General features: G+C 40.9%; 1 protein-coding gene across 10 annotated transcripts in view; it reads left to right on the plus strand.

Annotated features, from left to right (window-relative positions):
* EBF3 (EBF transcription factor 3) overlaps nucleotides 1-2,500 on the plus strand; it is a 121,627-nt gene that overhangs the window by 102,654 nt on the left and 16,473 nt on the right. For all 10 annotated transcript variants that reach the window (XM_048311715.1, XM_048311705.1, XM_048311709.1 and 7 more), the window contains exon 11: nucleotides 577-665. In XM_048311715.1, the coding sequence (XP_048167672.1) occupies nucleotides 577-665 (89 nt within the window). The remainder of the gene's footprint in view (nucleotides 1-576; nucleotides 666-2,500) is intronic.

Here is a 2,500-nt window from a genome sequence, read left to right on the forward strand (position 1 = left end):
CAATTTCATGAGGCTAGTGGATTGCAGCTGTAGAATGATAGTGCTCTACATCAGTTTGTAGTCAGCCATTCACAGATTATTAAAGCTTTGCAAGATTAAGTGCTCCTCCTGCCTGGTTTGTGCTCAGGCAATATGCTAGACAAAAAAGGACCACAGGGATAAATCTGAAGCTAGCAATAGCTGGACATATGTCATAATTGCCAGTTTCCCATAAATCCACAGCCAGTATAGAAAGCAGCCTGTGATGCAGACATCATATCATGACTGTAGTGATTGCTATATATGGCCTCAAGACCTGTAACTTTGTTACTGCGCTATCATTTTTGCAATATATTGGATAACCCTTTGACTATTTTCCAGCCTAATTATAAGTAGAAGTAATCATTGCTTTGTGAAAGGGGAAAAAAAATAAAAATCTCTTCCTCAGGACAGGTTGTAAAATGAGGTTTGTGGCTGGGATAAGGTCTGAGAGGAAAATTGCACATGGGGTGTAAATTTGTGCTCAGGAGCAGTTGTTGGGATGTGTATCTTTATTCAACCCCTCCGCTTAAATCGCCTCATCTGTTTATGTTCCAGCGCTTAACGAACCCACCATAGATTACGGCTTCCAGAGGTTGCAGAAAGTTATTCCACGACATCCAGGTGATCCTGAAAGGTTACCAAAGGTTAGTGAAGAGTCAAAAAGCATCTGTTTATTTTTTCTAATTAAATACGTGTTGCTAAGCAATGCCTTAGGCTGCTTATCACCTGTAAAATAACGCCGTGCACGAACTCCAGCTGAGCAACTTCTTGGGTAGGTACATCAAGCTGCAGAAAAGCAACCTGCTCTCTTAAATTTGACCTCTTTTCTACATTAATTCTTTGCCATTAAGTTAATCGACAGTTTTTAAGATCGCACCTGATACTTGCAAGAGAGTATTTTAAAGAAGGAGAATGGATTTTCTGATACAAATATTTTGGATTCTACAAGAGGGACATAAACTTCCTGCGTAATGAAATAGTTCAATTAAACATTTTCCACTCCAGTAGCTTGTAGTGATTTCAATCTAAGCAGCCCCACTCTGATCTGTGATTATTTGACTCTTGTTTTCCTTTCATTTTCTAAAGCTCGATTCAGTTTAATCTTTTGTTTACAAAGCTTTTGTTATAAGTCCCTGACTTAGCAGGCTAACAAATGAAGTCCACATATTAATATCTAGAGGGACTTTTCATTTAAATTCAACAAAGACAAAAGCTGCCTGTGTTGTTTATGCACATGACACCTATCACAGAAATTTCATTTTGATGTAAAACATTAAAGATAAGTCATGCTTATAATTTTCCCTTTTTCTTTGATATAATATTGTCTTTTTTCCTTCAGTGCAATCTCTGATTTTCAAGGCAAACTTGAAAACACAAATGAAAAATGAAGTCGTAACATTATGACTGATTATTTTGTATTCCGTTCCTGTGTGCATCAAGTCTTGACCACCTCTGAGTTTTATTAACACAATAAAACCTTTTAGACATTACCTTTTAGTGCTCAGCATGAACATAAGCAATATCATTAGGTCTCTCTTTTAATTTGTGAGCATGCCAGCAATTCATATCAGATATTCACTGTCACAAGCATCGGAGGCAGAAGGGAAGATTTTTAGAGTGTGTTTCACTGAGGGGGTTTTTGCTCCTGAGGGTTGAGCTCCAGCAAGAACAAGTTTCTTCCTCCAGAACTGGAGCCATCCATATCATCACCCATATGGCTCTTGCTGCCAGCATTGCAGCCTTTGGGTTGATATAGGTATTAACGATATCACTTTCCATATATAAATAGATGAGGTATACATATTAATATATATTTGGATGTATATGCGAGTTTTGTTTTCACCCGCGGTCTAAAAGTCCACGTAAACGTGCAGCCATTTCCATCACCAACCTTCTGAAAATAAATTAATAGAGGATTCATGGCGGTCTCCTTAAACTAGTGCTGGTTTAGAATTTTGGGGGACATTTGAGGCACAACCTTGGAGAGACCCTCAGTCCTGCAAAGGCTAAGCTACACACCTGTAATTTTTAACACCTACAAGGGCAGTGGTTGTGAATCAGCAGCTCCACACCTGTCCAGAAGGTTAAACTTGCCTTTGGAGGGTTGGGGCCTGGGAGTTGTGGCATTGGAGGTTTTTGGTAGGTGAGGATTTTAAAACAGTCTCCTTTACACAGATGGGATCAGCAGAGACGGGAGCCTACAGGGAAGGTGGAGAGGGACTTTTTACAAGGGTGTGGGATGCCAGAACAAGGAGGAATGGATTCAAACTGACAAAGAGTATGTTTAGAGCAGATATTAGGATAGAATTTTTCCCTAGGAGGGTGGGCAGGCCCTGGCACAGGGTGCCTAGAGCAGATGGGGCTGCCCCTGGATCCCTGGCAGTGTCCAAGGCCAGGCTGGACATTGGGGCTGGGAGCAGCCTGGGACAGTGGGAGGTGTCCCTGCCCATGGCAGGAACATGATGGCCTTTAAGATGGC

The sequence above is a fragment of the Corvus hawaiiensis genome, chromosome 8 (assembly GCF_020740725.1).
Source record: "Corvus hawaiiensis isolate bCorHaw1 chromosome 8, bCorHaw1.pri.cur, whole genome shotgun sequence".
NCBI classification, from domain to species: Eukaryota; Metazoa; Chordata; class Aves; order Passeriformes; family Corvidae; genus Corvus; species Corvus hawaiiensis.